This window comes from Pygoscelis adeliae, unplaced genomic scaffold, assembly GCF_000699105.1.
Source record: "Pygoscelis adeliae isolate BGI_AS28 unplaced genomic scaffold, ASM69910v1 Scaffold218, whole genome shotgun sequence".
Lineage (NCBI taxonomy): Eukaryota > Metazoa > Chordata > Aves > Sphenisciformes > Spheniscidae > Pygoscelis > Pygoscelis adeliae.
Window position 1 is genome coordinate 2,525,684 of NW_008825433.1, and position 12,942 is coordinate 2,538,625.

General features: G+C 36.0%; 1 protein-coding gene across 1 annotated transcript in view; it reads left to right on the forward strand.

The window, feature by feature from the left end:
* The window catches only part of BIRC6 (baculoviral IAP repeat containing 6), a 171,375-nt gene that overhangs the window by 62,278 nt on the left and 96,155 nt on the right, over nt 1–12,942 (forward strand). Inside the window, exons 38-44 of the mRNA XM_009331049.1 lie at nt 417–570; nt 1,338–1,454; nt 2,433–2,587; nt 2,847–2,973; nt 3,849–3,959; nt 10,396–10,529; nt 11,560–11,687. Coding sequence (XP_009329324.1) covers nt 417–570; nt 1,338–1,454; nt 2,433–2,587; nt 2,847–2,973; nt 3,849–3,959; nt 10,396–10,529; nt 11,560–11,687 — 926 coding nt within the window. The remainder of the gene's footprint in view (nt 1–416; nt 571–1,337; nt 1,455–2,432; nt 2,588–2,846; nt 2,974–3,848; nt 3,960–10,395; nt 10,530–11,559; nt 11,688–12,942) is intronic.

The following is a 12,942-nucleotide window of genomic DNA, read 5'->3' on the forward strand; positions in this document are numbered from 1 at the left end:
AATCCCTGAGCCTCACTGAGGCTTCAAGGTACTTTAATAGTACAGTTAATAATACAGTATTCTGTCTTGATAAATAACTTCTCAAAACATCTGTGTGATACTCCACTTCCAAATATACAATATCGTGAATATACAAATGTGTGAATAAAAACTGATAATGCTTTCAAATTTGCTTCTTGAATCTTTGAGCCAGCTAACTACATTGCTGGCTTTTGACAATTACTAAGGATTCAGTAGCTTATACTGCAATAGAAATTGAAACAAAATTTTCTAAAGCTATTGGATCCAATCTTCTGGTTTTATTTTTTTGTAACTTCATTGTTTGTTGCTAGTCATTACAAGTTTTATTTTTGTACTTGAGCAGTCTAAAGAGTTGCTGTTTTTTTTTTTGCTTGTTATTTTGTTTGTTTTTTAAGCCTATAAGCAGCACCTGGTACGATTACTGGGGTGCCGATTATGGCACCTACAATTACAATCCTTACATTGGAGGTGTTGGAATTCCAGTTGCAAAACCACCGGTAACTACAGAGAAAAATGGATCACAAACTGTGAGCGTATCAGTCTCTCAAGGTGAGCAATGAATTAAGAGACCCTGAACAGGACTTTCTGTGATACTGGATTTGACACTTTTGCATATCAAATTATGTTAACAATCTCTACGTGCATTAAGTGGAAAGAATTAAATTTTTGATATGCCACAGTTTTTCTGTGGTAACTGAGAGAATATTATGTGAGGTTTATATTTAAAACAGTCTAACATAGCAGAAAATCTTATTTTCTAACACTTTTGAACACACACTTATAGACAGTTTTAAATCATTTGTGTTTTCTCAGGAAATTTTGGAAGCTCTTTTCTAGTTGGCTGATATTTTGGGTAGTTGGCTTTACCCTAAGGAATGAGGTGGCACACACTTTTAGTTTGGAGGAGTACTACTGGGGTGATAGATCTTTCCCCTGCCGTACTGGGGAAAAACAGCTTTTTTGTTCTTGTTTGAGAGATATTACCTTAGGAAAAACAGGCTTAAACATACGCAGATTTAGTCATGTGTGATATTAAAATGACTGTGAAAAGAAATACATGTGTTTCACAGAAATCTAGTATTTTATTAATTATGTATTTCACATCTATAAGAATCTTATGTTCAGTTCACAGTATAAGTTTCTACATTCTGCTTCTGTCACATATAAAAGTGAATCTTCCTGTTAGTGATACTGAGATTTTTTTTTTCAGTTTAATGTGGATTGTGTATCTATATTGCTTGCACAGGAAGTTAGAGTCACTGATTATATATGTCTTTGATATAATTCAGTTTTACCCTGTTTGTTGCCTTGTGTAGCTTTAGATGCACGTCTAGAAGTTGGACTTGAACAGCAGGCTGAGCTGATGCTGAAAATGATGTCCACCCTGGAGGCTGATTCCATTCTACAAGCATTAACAAACACATCTCCTACATGTAACTACATGTTGTCAAATCATTCTCTTCACATAATGACCATGATGCTTTGAAATTTGTACTAATTTTTTCTGCAGTCACTTAGCAGCTTAGAAAAAGTTACATTTCGCTTGAATTTTCTTGTTAGGCTGAGCTTTAGAGGTATTTCTTTATTCAGATTTTTGAATTATGTGTACGCATATATTTAAGACATTTTGTGAAATTGGTCAAATATGCAGGATTCCTTTTACAGTGCATAATAGTACAATGGAGGAATTGTTCTCATTTTCCGATCTAGGTGAAAGTTAATGTTAAGTTTCCTATTTTTGTGAAGCTTCATTCTTGAATTTGGTGTGAAATTTTACTTGACAGTTTCACCTAGTCAGTGATGAAAGTGAAAATATTTGAATACAATTTTGAACTCACCTGTTCAGTAAACTTTACGATATAAAAACACTCACAATGTCGATTTACTTTTGAACATATTTTCAGTGAGCTGTACCACCCATCTTAAGCTAAGATGTGCTTCTTTGTAGCTCTCTGGGTAGCTTAATATGCATGCTGCCATTAGTTGAATATCTGATGGTGGAGCAGGTTTAGTGACATCCTCAGACTTTATTTTCTGGAATTTTATTACTGACTACAGTAGTTTTACCGTAATGCATGAAAGAGATGTTCCAATAGTTGTCCTACCATAGTGTTACCAGGACACTCCTATAATACATGTTTGGCAAGAACTGTGAGAATGTATTTCTGTGGGCTCACTTTCCAAACAGTTTTTTGTGAAGATGGAGATGTCTGACATTCAAGTATGCCTTTTACAGTATGGTAGTCAATAGTCCAACTCAGCTGAACACTACATTGACGTTGTTCTTGTAAATTATAAAATAAGTGTCTTTCCCTTAAGTATAAAATACAAGGAAATAAATATGAAATTACTTTTAGCAACTTTTACAAAATAATTCATGGGGGGCTGGTACTTCTTGTTTTGTTTTTTAGTAACCCAGTCTCCTAGTGGAACAGATGATTCATTGCTAAGAGGATTACATGCTGCTAACCAAAATGCCCAGTTGATTGTGCAGTTGTCATCTATACCTATGCTGAGCGCATGCTTCAACAAACTCTTTTCCATGCTACAAGTCCACCATGTTCAGGTATAGAATTATGAACTCTGGAATGTTTTGATAGTATTTCTCTCTAAATTTGAAAGTTGTTTTCTTATATTTCTTACTACTTAGGATGCAAGTAAACTGTTATGTTATGTGCTTTATTGCTTATGAAGTTGTCATGGACACAGAGAGAGAGTGAGTGTGTGTGTGTGTGTGTTATCAGTGAAACAGTAGCACCTGAGAATGTAGATAAGAACAACACTTGAGTTTGGTCTGATAGCATTTTTTTTTTCCCTTTTTTCAGCTTGAATCCCTTTTACAATTATGGCTCACATTAAGCCTAAATTCCAGCTCCTCTGGAAGTAAAGATAGTGGCGCTGATATTTTCCTTTATAACGCTAACCGAATACCTGTCATTTCCTTGAACCAAGGTAAAATACATTAAATATGGGAAATTAATTTTCAGGAAGTGTAAGATAAGATATTTTTTTTTTAAGTACTTAATTTTTGCTAATAAGCAAAAAGTATTAAAATAAGCATTCTTGATAAGATCAATGTTGGGGTAATTTCTGGGTTCTAATTAAAGAGCGCTTGGGCTCATTATCTTCTTAACATGAAAAATGTGTAGCTAGTATGTAACTGAGAGATCATTTCTTGAATTTGCATAATCTCCTCAGAAATTAAATTGTAAAATTTGTGGTTCTTAATTCATCATTAATCCCAAGAGGACTTTTTAAAAGACACTTCTTAGTCTAAGGTGAACTGTGCACCTGTATGTACTTCTTTGACAAATTTCTTCTCCTTGTATAGCATCCTGTGATCTCTTTATTGTCAAAGGAGTCGGTGAGGGGGGAAGCTCTATTACTTTGTGGCATCAGTCTACTAATCTAGTACAAAGACATGGCAAATTTATTTTTCTTTCTATAAAGCAATTTGTGTAGTTTAAAAAATCTGTCATATCATGTGGTGATAGTCCAAAACATTAATGCCTGCTATAATGAACCTGTTACGCTGACTTCCGTGATGTCCATGAGAGCATTTTGAAGCCAGAAGTTTCGTTGCACTGTTTTCTCTGAGATGTCAGGGTCTGGGCACTGTGGAAAGTTCTGTGGGCCAGTTCCTGTGAAGTGTTGGTGAGGCTTCTTTTCCTAATTTCCTGGAACAATATTTGTCAAAACAAAGTAAATACAACAAACAATAATATAATAATATTAATAACAATAAAAAATATAGCACCTTACAGTGAAATTAAGACATAGTAATACCCTGAAAATTAAAACTTGGAAAAACATGTTTTTCTTGACAGCTTCAGTAACTAGCTTCCTGTCAGTTCTGGCATGGTATCCTAATACCTTACTCCGGACATGGTGCCTTGTGCTTCATAGCCTAACTCTCATGACAAATATGCAGCTTAATGGTAAGTTGTGGGTGGTTCTGGGTTTTTTTTATGTTGCCTGTTTTAGTGACGTACAGATGAGTGTCGATTCCCATCCGAAAGACTACCAGAACTTTCCCCTTTCCTTTAAGTACTTTTTGTTGATTCTCTATAACTTCAGGCTTTTCAGAGTAGGCTCCTTGAATTGCTTGTACCATGAAAACTGAAACCCTAGTGGTAAAAAAAAAAGTCATTATGAATAGGTTGGCAATGTCTTGTAAAAATGAATTTTAGGACTAGCTAATGATCCTTGGGAATTAGATTTGTACTATGGGAAGAGGTAGCAGAAAGGAAGGATTAAGGCGCTATGAGAGAGATTCATGTTTTTCTGATGCAGAAGGAATATTTTCGTAAATATGCAGGCACTAGTCATTGCTTAACATAAGCTATCTGAAAATAAGCCCCTAGAAGCTGAATCTATTAAAAAAGAAATCCAGCTGTTTCATTTTGTTTCATTTCAATTTCATTTCCCTATGCACACCAGATTGTCTCACATTCTGTATATTGCTTTGTAACGCACTAGAAATAATCTCCCTTTGTGAATGAGATTTTGCCACAAGACTGGTATAAATTAAAGGATGTAATTTTTAAATGAAGAAATTAAGCTTCTAAATGGCTCGCTATCATAGGGCAGCTGTCATGAGGAATGCTTTTGTGGCCTTGTCCTCAAGGCTAAAGAAGATATCAAATAGTAAGAACTTGGAGACTGGAATCTTTTAAAACCTACATGTTAGACCAAGTCAGAGCTCTTTTAAATTGTTTTCACTCCAAGCATATGACTAAAGACAGTAATTACAGAAGAAAGAAACCCAGAGCCACCTGAAGATCACACTTCTGTGAAGCAATTTGCCATCCTGCGATGACCCAGCTATTCTCCACAGTTTTCCTCAAAGATGCTTATGAATCTTCTTTTCATATGTGCCATTTCAAATCATTGTCCTTAGGATGCACTTTTTTCTTCAGGTTTTCACTTTCTGTCCCTTTTCTGTGATGTTATTTAGAGATCAGTCTCACAAAAATCTGCTGAAATTTTTGCTATTAGGTGAAGCAGTAGAGCTGTGAATAAATTAATGGAAGAGACTTAATTGATATTCTCAAACAGAGACCTCCATCTTATTCTTGGTATTTGAGAATAGAACATGGCATGATTTATAGGATAACAGTGCCTGCAGTTAACACCCATGTGTATTTTCAACACCAATTTGTAAGTGTAGACTAGCAATTTCCGAAAATTATGCTGTGTGTAACACTGAGACCATATGTGAATCTCTTCCAAGTGGTGTGAGGCTCAGTGTTTGTGCTCTGACACTGACAGACAGGCAGCTGTGTGTTTGCAGGAGTTTCTTAGGCAGCTGTCTGAGATCAGCAAGTGACGATGTGAATGAAAAGCTGCTCAGAAGCAACCATTATGACTCATTGCAGGCGCACTCCAGCATATGGATGCGGTTGTGGATTTTTGTGTATATAGGATTGTGAGCCCAAGGTTGGGGTTGAGTTGGAAAGGGTTGGAGATGCAAGCTTGCTGGAGGGTAAAGAAAAGGGGTGAAGGTGTGTCTTCTTTTATACATGTGTGTGGATTAACACAGATACATATCCCTTAACTGCCCCTTTTTCCATACTCACTGATAGAACCAGGAGCCAAGTAAGTTTAAGCACCCATCAGATAACTTCTGTGCCAGGATTCCTCAGCAGCTAATAATTCAAGATATTATTCTGTCTCAGCAGCACTGAGTTGTCACATTTAAGAAGCGAAATAATCTCTGTTCAATTCTTGACAATTGAAGGCGGGATCCATCAGAGCACTTCTCCAATCAATAATTTTGGTTTCTGTGTGCTTTAGTTCAGAACTGGGACTAATAATAGTCTCTTAAGCCATTACAGACAGTGTCTCACAGGAGTTCTCATCAACTTACAATTTTCAAGATCATGCTTTCCAGAAGAGATAGGTTTTTGGGTTTTTTAAATATATACAGCCAGTAGAGAGCGAACAATTTAAAGACAAGTTGTTCCTGAGACTGGTGATATGTAAGTGACATGTCAGCTTTCTTTGGAGTCAAGTTTCTCTTGTATCCTCTTTAATTCTGTAATATTTTAAGCTATGAAGTACGAATGGTTCACATATCTTCACTGTATTGACAGGTTATGGTTAGGGTTTTGTTGGGTTTTTTTTTTAAACCACTAAGATGTCAATTACAGTTCATTGGGAATAATTTAGGTTAGTCTTGCTAGATGTGTGTGGGTATAAATTGAGGTTCTTTCCCCTTTTAATACTCAAAATACAACAAGCCCCCAAATGCGTTCATTTGCAGAATATTTTCACTGATGAAAACACCACCACCAAAAATATTTTACTCAGATGCAATAAGCCTTTTAAATAAGCAAGAAGGGACCTCCTCTTGACATAATCCTCATGAGATAATCATATTTGCTGTTTCAGAAACTGAAAAACAACTTAGAGGTGTAGCTGCTCATAGATGATTCACTAAACTCTTTTCACAGGTGGGCGTTTTAGCACTGAGAAAATCCCACTATTGCTATTTTTCTAAACCATTGGATCTCAAAGGCTTCTCAGAGAACCTCCTTCTTAAGTTTGCTTCATTTAGTTGAAATTCATTATTGCCATTTGATAAATATGTTCATTCAGCCATTCTGTTTTCCCCAGTCTTTCATTTAAAAAGAAAGGAAAGGAAACAAAAGGGGGGGGGGGAGGGGGGGGGAAAAAAAAAAGGGCAGTGCTTTTTCATATTCTTCCATCCATTCTAGATAAGGGTCTTGCCTTATTTGCATTTTATGGGTAGTGTCTTTGAACTGACTTCTGAACTATTGTACTCTGAAGACTACAGTTTTGGTCACCATTTCTTCAAGAGATCAATGAATTAGCTTTTGTCATGAGAAATGAGGTGGTTCTAGAGATCTCATCCTGATCTTATTTTCAAAGCTTTCTTAGTTATTTTTCCAAAACCCCAGATCTCTCCAGTAGTAATCAAGGCTTTTTAGTTGGGGTTTTTTTCCCACCTGAGTAAAGGGCAGATTCTTTTTGGGAACTGTCCTATGTTGGGGATTTTATGAGCAACCACTCTCTAGGGCAGGTCAGTTCATGATCAGAAAAATCTTATTTCATTATGCCATTATATGCTGATAAATGTCTTCAGAATAAGAGCTCAGGCAGTGTAACGTCTGTGCTTCAGAAACTCTGATCTAAGGAGTGCAAGATATTTTTCAGGGATAAACCCAATACCCCCAGCCATTTCTTTTCAGAACAATGACCTTAATTGGTTACAAGATCCAGGGACAAATTTTGCAGGGCTGGTGTTTAAAATCAGTATTTGATGGGTGACATCTAGAACCATTTAATGCTATGTAAAGGAAAGTGGGTAGAAGCAAATCTGCAGTGACACCTGGCTAAGAAAAATTTCTCAGAGCTACAGTTGCTCTAAAGTAAACAGCTGTCATCTGTCAAATCGTTCTCATAATGCATTTACTCATCTGTTCCTTTAGCAAGAACTATTCGTGCTCTCCTCACATGCCCTTTTGCTTATCTGTTATTGTTGTCACCAGAAATACTGTTTGAGAGCAGTGTTTTGAGCATAAACACTACCTGACAGAGCAGATAATGTAGATGCATCCTGAAATTCGAGTTAGAATGTCAAACAAAACATATCAGACTACAAATACAATGTAGAAAAAAAGCGGGTTTTAATGTTGTAGTGATATTTTCAGCTGTTAAATAGAAAATATAAAAATAAAATAACATAGGAAGTAATGAAGATGTATTTATTCAGTTATGGCATCAACCCTATCATGAAACAGTAGAAGAACTATGGAGACTTCTAATCCTGGAAGGAAATGAGATGAGGCTCAGCTTGTGGACTTGGCTACTGCTTGTCAAGGGGAGATGGGTGGGGCGGTCAATTCCGGGGAAGTTCTAACGTAACATCTGCTTGTATTAAGATGTAAAGTCTTCACAAATAGCCAGATTTAATTAAGTAGTTACAGTACAGACCTAACAAGTGAAGGTGAAAACAGCAGGAAAAAGCTGGAATTTTTTAAATAATGTTACCTTCAAAGAAACACTAAGTGAACAAATTAAGTGACTTGAAGCTACACCCCAGATGTGCCCTGTTCAGAAAAATGCAAGCATACATATTCTAAAAGCTGTAGTTTCAGTTGAGAGTTCGTTTTGGTTTTCTGTTTTTTGTTTTTTTAAAAGAACATTGAATAGCAGTGTTACTTGTCACACTCATTATTATAGACTTCATAGGTGATTCAAGGTTTCTGAAGAAAATTAAATACCTTCTGTCTATGAATACAGGAAAGCACAAAAGTAAATCCCTTTTTCAAATAAAAATATAAATATTTTGGGTGCTTTGTACATTTACTTTAAAATTAATTTGGGTACTCAGTACTTTTGGAGAAACTCAAGTGACGTCTAGCTCAAAACTGTCATACACAAGGTTTGAATGATGCAGTTACATTGAAACAATGAAAAGTTACAGAAAACTATGAAAAACAGAACAACCAAATTCAGATTAACTTCTTGTTTTGATTAGTTATGTCAGCTGCAGGTGAATGTAATTTTAGTGATAGCGATTTGTCTTAAATTTCAAAATAGTTTATAAGTGAAACTTTTTTCAAAAAACCCCAAAAGGCAGTAATATAACAGGTCTAAGTATACATGCAAGAGCTATGAGCTTAGCAAGTTAGTGTTCTTAGTGCCCTGAGTGTCATTTTCATTTTTAACTTGTGTCATGATATACTCAGAAACACCCCCCAAAAACAACAAAGCAAAAAAAAAAACCCCACCAACAGCCTACATACCTAGTTTTCTTAGAGGGAAAATCTGTGTACTGTATGTTTTACTTAAGTAAATGTTCAGGGGTGCAGATTCAGCAGGGGAAAATAAACTTGATCAGTTCACCCAGACTGGTGTTTCCAAGGCACATCCTTGCAATGGAAGGCTTCTCTGTTGTTCTGAAATGTTCAGTTTTTCTTTCACAGAACCTGTGAAATCGTGTGCTTACTTTTTACAGACTCGTCCCCCACCCAGACAAGACCTAGCCTTGTTATCTTTTGCACTATCAAATGTAAACTAGAGCAGGCTTGTTGTCTGCAAAACAACGGAACTGGAATGCTGTGGGATGCTTTCTTGCTTTTATTCTACTCCAGCTATTGCCATGCCATCAGTCATTGCCATACAGGCTTGTTCCGCTACCAAAGTTGATAAATCAATGCAAAATGGTTTGTATAGCTGTACAAGAAATACTTTCAGCGTTAGTTTTCTGCATTCATCTAAAGCAAGAAGTCTGTTTATAGTTTGAGAATAAAATGGAGTTTGATAAGGGGAAAATTTACTGTGAATTATCTTCTCCTTCCATCTTCCCATAAGGATTTCTTCTCATAGCAAGTGTCTTTCCAATGCTATTTTTATTTCATTGCTCTGAAAGCTTTTCAACTGAGATGAAGCAGTGAGGGTTTAATTCTGGTTTTGATGGAGACGTTTCCCTCCTGGTTGGGATCTTTGGTTTAACTTTCCTTAGTTTAAGGAAATTATTGTGAATGATGAAGACTCTGATAAACAGAATGACTAGTTAGTAGTTCAGGATTTGGTTAACAACCTCCCTAATTAAGAATCTTATCTTGGGATGCGAAGGGGTGCCAGCCAAGCGCTCGTACCAGAGCATCATTTCCTCTTGATTTAATCTTTTATATATGATGAGACAGTCTGAAAGAGATCACATCTTCAGCGTGTAATAGCCTGTAACTTCATTTAGATACGTGTAATATTATAAGAATACATGTTTTTATTCAGTAGGTAGCTATGCTTTTTTCAAGTTGTGTTTTGAATTGAATCAATATACCACTACTGAATGAGTAAGACTTCACATTCAACAAAGCTCATTTGTTTGATCATTGAAGGGTGTATTTTAATTCTAATTCTGGTCCTTAAAGTTCTTATCTGTTCGGCTCCCTACAGTTTTAGTCAATGATGAGAAGTCTCTGAATGTGCCAAGGACAAAAATATCTTGATTGTTTACAGGATAATAGAACATGTGGTCTCTGTCTGACAAAACTAACAAATGCACTGAAGCCTTATTAAATAGTTGGACTAGCAAAGAGAAACACATCAAAATGTCTGTATATATTGCTTCTACTGATGCAAAAAAATGAAGATCTACTTTCAGGAATGCTGCCTTAGCAAGCTTGGAACACTGATGGAACAGTTTTGGGGGTTATATCTGTACTTAATGGAAAACTCTACACTCAAAATTGTAGTCCTGAGTAAGCAGCTTTCGGTAGCTGATTTTGCTGAGAATATTTACACGTCATGAAATAAGCATAAGGGATATGCAGTATAACTGTTTGATTTACGCTTAATGCTTAAGATTACAGATGTAATTTTTATGTCTTTATTTTTAAGCTGGTCCAAGCAGTGCCATTGGAGCTCAGGAAAGTACTGCCCAATTGTTGGTGTCAGATCCAAACCTCATTCATGTGTTAGTGAAATTTCTTTCCGGCACTAATCCTCATGGAACAAATCAACACAGTCCACAGGTAACTAGCAATTAAAATAAGAGGAAAAACTCTTCATAATAGAATTTCAGTACAGTCAACATGCATATGTGTTATTCATAATGTATTATATCCTTGGCTTGTTTCTTTTTTTTTGGTTATAGTCTTAGTTGGTTCTGATGAGCAACCATAGGGAAGTTCATGTTGGTGATACACTCTGAGTAGTGATCGTATGTTTTTACAACTATCTGGAGACTTGCCACAGGGAGAGAATGCCATATGCGATATGTCAGTGAATGTGTTCTATGTTCCTTAGTTGCATGCATGAAAAAAGTAATAGATTTCAGTTTCCTGAAATCTTGTTGGGCTGGGATAAAAATGCCAATGAAGATTAAGTATAATTTTAAATTCTGGAATTATTAGATATTTATACTTTTATTTTCTGCCTGTTTTCTGAATTCATGTGGTGTCTACTGTTTCTCCTAATTTCAACTAATGTGTTTTTGTTTTTTGCAGTCTTTGAAACCTCTGTGAATAGTGATAAGAAAAAGCCCAGGTTAACTTAATTGTTTGTAATATTTGACAGCAGTCTCAGAAACACTTAGTGTTTCTAAGTGTTCTAGGAGACAGAAAACACCTGGTATTTCCAGTATTTTCCACAAAATTTTACAGAAAATACATAATCTTTTCCAGAACTTAAACATTGCGCAGTGCCATTAATTTAAAGCACTTATATGTAAACGTGTAGTTTGTGAAAAAACATTCAGATGAGCACAGAAACGTATTCTGTGTGAAGCGTAGTTTGCATTGCTGAAAAGATAAAGTCTCAAGCTGCAAACGAGTCAGGCAAAAAACTGAATTATTTGTTTTTTACTTATGATTAGTAATAGGAAAAACACATAAATTGATGCAGAATAGTTCTCCTGTGAAAACCCTGTAAAATTTTTCAGAAAGCAAGTTAAGGTACATAATACTTTTCTGTTCTTAGAAAATGTTCTTGTTAGATACTGCTTAATGTTCTTGAAGACATTTCAGTTTTATATAATACTTATTAAAATACCTTTCCCTCTAGGTTGGGCCAACAGCGACACAAGCTATGCAAGAATTTCTTACTCGATTACAAGTGCACCTTTCTTCAACTTCTCCTCAGATGTTCAGTGAATTTTTATTGAAATTAATACATATACTTTCAACAGAAAGGTAAATCTTAACTGTTTTTTTTCCTTTCGTGCCCTCTTTGTCTTTAAAATCTGTGTGAGTGTGAATCACAACTAAGATGTGTATGTCCCACCTTGTCATACTGTCAAGTTATATATAGATGGAGATCTTAGGTGTTGCTGCAGCAGGATCTGGGCTGCTTCTGACATGTGGAAGAGTGCGACTGGAATCCACACACAGCCGTCTGTGAGTGAATAGAAGCACTAAACAGTTGGTTGGACTGATTTTATCTCGAGCTAAGATATAGGCCTTGTTAGAGTAATCCCTAAAATAAGGGCACTGTTGATGAACTTACCTGTTAAAAAGAGAAAAATTATTCTGAGAGGCCTGAATTAATGAAAGGTTCTAGAAAGATTGTGAAAATAATACGGATGGCTTTTATAACATTGTAGGATGAAATATGAGATTGCATAATCCTATTTACGTAATATGCATATTTATTGCTTCATCTTTTTTTTCCTCTTCTCCTCACCTGATAGTGGAAAAACTCCTCTGCCCCACTCTCCTTCTGGGGCCTATTGAAGTCTGGTCTCCCCACTAGTGCAGAGAAGGAGTGCCACTGGCCAGGGGAGAGATGAGAGCATATGGCTTGGCTTTTACAGCTCTGCTTCTTCAAGGCTAGGTCGATGGGCACAAGACTGTTGTGTATACAGCAGTACACCAGAAATGTGCCAGTTGTTTGGTCTGAAGTACATTAGGAATTATCATTTATTTCTGGTATTGATGTTCTGCTCATCCCCAGGCAAAGGCTTCATATAATTAGGGATGAGCTTCCTCAGTCTCTGGCTTCCCAGTAGGTGGCACTTTGGTGTTATGTATTCTTTAATCATACAGAGAACAGTTTTGGCCTTCTCTAAGAGATTTTACCTTAGTAACTTAAATTGAATGGCTTCTTCCCGTGAAGTTTCCCTGCAAATATATGAAACTTTTCACCCACAACTGAACAGGAATGTATTCTAAGCCTATACCTACAGAATTAACTGAATGATTAAAAAAAAATGATGGATCCTAGGCTTTTACAAAGGAAACTTTAATCTTCAGTGGTGTCAGGAAAGTGATAGCATGAGCAGGTTCTACAGGCTATGTAATGACCAGTATGTTAAAAAGTAAGTTATGAATGCTTGACTTGTGTGAAAGATCAGATTGCGCTTCAACATGCGTTTCTGAAAATGGCTGGATTTTTATTTAGTGCAAGTCTGGTGTGCTTTTTGATTCTTAAAAATAAAGCGAAAAAAAA